At 34.9% G+C, this 3611-nt stretch overlaps 1 protein-coding gene across 1 annotated transcript in view; it reads right to left on the bottom strand.

Annotated features, from left to right (window-relative positions):
- Nucleotides 1-3611, bottom strand: part of LOC106466616 (arginine-glutamic acid dipeptide repeats protein-like) — a 152492-nt gene that overhangs the window by 4105 nt on the left and 144776 nt on the right. Inside the window, exons 20-21 of the mRNA XM_022394657.1 lie at nt 3138-3265; nt 27-717 (exon numbers count right to left, since the gene is read on the bottom strand). Coding sequence (XP_022250365.1) covers nt 648-717; nt 3138-3265 — 198 coding nt within the window. The 3' untranslated portion in view covers nt 27-647. The remainder of the gene's footprint in view (nt 1-26; nt 718-3137; nt 3266-3611) is intronic.

Here is a 3611-nt window from a genome sequence, read left to right as displayed (position 1 = left end):
AGATGATATACTATAAGCCATGGTACGGTCTCGACAAGTATTATAATCAGCCTTAGATGATATACCATAAGCCATGGTACGGTCTCGACAAGTATTATAATCAGCCTTAGATGATATACCATAAGCCATGTACGGTCTCGACAAGTATTATAATCAGCCTTAGATGATATACCATAAGCTGTGTACGGTCTCGAACAAGTATCATAATCAGCCTTAGATGATATACCATAAGCTGTGTACAGTCGACAAGTATTATAATCAGCCTTAGATGATATACCATAAGCTGTGTACGGTCTCGAGAAGTATTATAATCAGCCTTAGATGATATACTATAAGCTGTGTACGGTCTCGACAAGTATCATAATCAGCCTTAGATGATATACCATAAGCTGTGTACAGTCGACAAGTATTATAATCAGCCTTAGATGATATACCATAAGCCGTGTACGGTCTCGACAAGTATCATAATCAAATCGTTCTTTCAAGTCTTCATAAAGTGTTAATCAGCACCTTAAAAAACCATTAGGCTGTTAATGTGAAGATTACTACAAATTATTCTATTGTATTTATAGGTCTTCACTGAGCAATAACAACATATTCAACAATAAAAAAAGGAAACTAGAAACAAGACTGGAAAGTTTGTCAGCTTAGTGACCTCCCCGAGCAGCTTCTTCCAATTTGCGAAGTTTCATTTCACGTTCGTGTTGTTGCTGGTGGCTAAGTGAGACAAGTAAATTTGGAGATTTATTTTTAACTGACAAGTTTTTACTGTCATTGTAGTAAATTGAACCTTAAAAATATTAACAATCTTATAATTAAAAATTTGTTTCAATAAAGCAAAGTGCATTTTATTTTACAAACACAAACACTGAACAAACCCCAGCTGGAGCCATTTTTACAACATTAAAACAAATTTATAAACTAAAGAGAAACACAACGTTTTTAATGGATTACTTGACTAATTTGTTTTAAAAATTACATTTCCAAGCTTAAGCACAATCAGTAAGTATTTACTGCATCATATGACAGTCAACCAGATATTGTAACCTTACTCAGAGGAACATCAAACACTCCAGCAATCAACCATATACTGTAACCTCACTGACAGTAACAAAACACACCAACAGTCAACCATATATTGTAACCTCACTGAAAGTAACAAAACACTCTGGTAGTCAACCATATACTGTAACCTCACTGAAAGTAACATAAAACACACCAACAGTCAACCATATATTGTAGCCTCACTGAAAGTAACATAAAATACTCCAGCAATCAACCATATACTGTAACCTTACTGACAGTAACAAAACACTCTGGTAGTCAACCTGTAGTTGACTGCTGGAGTGCTTTATGTTACTTTCAGTGAGGTTACAGTATAAGGTTGACTACCAGAGTGTTTTATGTTACTTTCAGTGAGGTTACAGTATATGTTTGACTGTTGGAATGAGGTTATAATATATGGTTGACTGTTAGTGTGTTTTATGTTACTTTCAGTGAGGTTACAGTATATGGTTGACTGTTGGTGTGTTTTGTTACTTTCAGTAAGGTTACAGTGTATGGTTGATTGCTGGAGTGTTTGACGTTCCTCTGAGTAAGGTTACAATATATGGTTGACTGTTGGTGTGTTTTATGTTACTTTCAGTGAGGTTACAGTATATATGTACACATTTATCATAATAAATACTCCTCTACAGATGCCAGATGCATAAAAACAGAGAATTTGCTGACCCCTCTTGAGTAATCAAATGTTTACCATTAAGTTTCTGTGTAACTAATTATAGTTTGAGTGAGGTTACAGTATATGGTTGACTGCCGGAGTGTTTTATGTTACTTTCAGTGAGGTTACAGTATATGTTTGACTGTTGGAATGAGGTTATAATACACGAAAAAGGATGCTGAGTCCATCCTACTAACGTTGATAAATGTGTACATCACAAAAAAGGATGCTGAGTCAATCCTACTAGCTTTGATAAATGTGTACTTCATGAAAAAGGATGCTGAGTCCATCCTACTAACTTTGATAAATGTATACATCACAAGAAAGGATGCTGAGTCCATCCTACTAACTTTGATAAATGTGTACATCACAAGAAAGGATGCTGAGTCCATCCTACTAACTTTGATAAATGTGTACATCACAAGAAAGGATGCTGAGTCCATCCTACTAACTTTGATAAATGTGTACATCATGAAAAGAGATGCTGAGTCCATCCTACTAACTTTGATAAATGTGTACATCATGAAAAAGGATGCTGAGTCCATCCTACTACCAAATTATACTTTTTGAAAATTTCAATGACCCATTCTAGTCCATTCTGGAATTGAAACAAGGCAGACTGATATTTGTTTCATATCAATAACCTCACAACATTACTAGCATCAGAGGCTGCAATTATGATATCTTGATGACTATAAACATGTTTGATGTTAGCACACATCAGATTATAGTGTTTCATTAACTACACAAGTGATACCAGTGTGTGTGTGTGTGTGTAGGATCAGAGTATCTGATTGACTGCTGAAGTGGTTGACATAACGGTTTGTGAGGTTACATTATCTGGTTGACTGGAGGAGTGACTGATATCACTTTCTGTTAGGTTACAATATCTGATTGACTGCTGAAGTGGTTGACATAACGGTTTGTGAGGTTACATTATCTGGTTGACTGGAGGAGTGACTGATATCACTTTGTGTGAGGCTACAATACCTGGTTGACTCTAGAAGTGATTCTGGCATGTATCTTGTTAATTTTTGGAGTGTTTGATGCTACAGTGTGAAGTTAAGAGTATTTCATCAACTGTACAAGTGTTTAATATTGGTATTTTAGATTATACCATCTGGTTTATTGATGGTTGTATATCAGATTATAAGATCTGATTCACTATACAAGTATTTGTACTGGAATGTGTGAAAGTATGTCATACTAAGCTTACATTCTTTAAACATTAGGAAATTTGGTAGCTGCTTTCTTTACACTTTATAAGATAGAGCAAAATACATTACTGGATGTTACTTTTTATGCTATAGAGTGAAGAGATAAAAGTATTTCTATGACTTAAGATTTGTGAAATAAAAACATCATTTTAAAATATTTTCCTAACTATGAAATGTATCAAACTTTAAAGTTTAATTACCGAAGGAATTCTTCATGCTGTGCCAGAAGTTGAGGTGGCATTGCTCCTCCGGTGCGGGCCAATATCTCTCGTTCCATCAGCATTTGTCGATGAAAATGTTCCTGCTGTGCCATATGAGCCGCTGATAACTAAAGATACCAAAACATTAAGTAATTATCACTTAGTGATGAATTATGAGATAAAACCTTAATATTTATCAAATCTTACAACAATGGAAAGTTTATATCCTGCCATATTTACCAAGCGTTGGGCAAATTTATATCCTGCCATATTTACCAAGCGTTGGGCAAATTTATATCCTGCCATATTTACCAAGTGTTGAGCAAGTTTATATTCTGCCATATTTACCAAGCGTTGGGCAAGTTTATATCCTGACATATTTACCAAGTGTTGGGCAAGTTTATATCCTGCCATATTTACCAAGTGTTGGGCAAGTTTATATCCTGCCATATTTACCAAGTGTTGGGCAAGTTT

The sequence above is a fragment of the Limulus polyphemus genome, unplaced genomic scaffold, assembly GCF_000517525.1.
Source record: "Limulus polyphemus unplaced genomic scaffold, Limulus_polyphemus-2.1.2 Scaffold2323, whole genome shotgun sequence".
Classification (NCBI taxonomy): domain Eukaryota; kingdom Metazoa; phylum Arthropoda; class Merostomata; order Xiphosura; family Limulidae; genus Limulus; species Limulus polyphemus.
The sequence above is the reverse complement of the archived record's forward strand: the minus strand, read 5'-3'. Positions and strand labels throughout refer to the sequence as shown.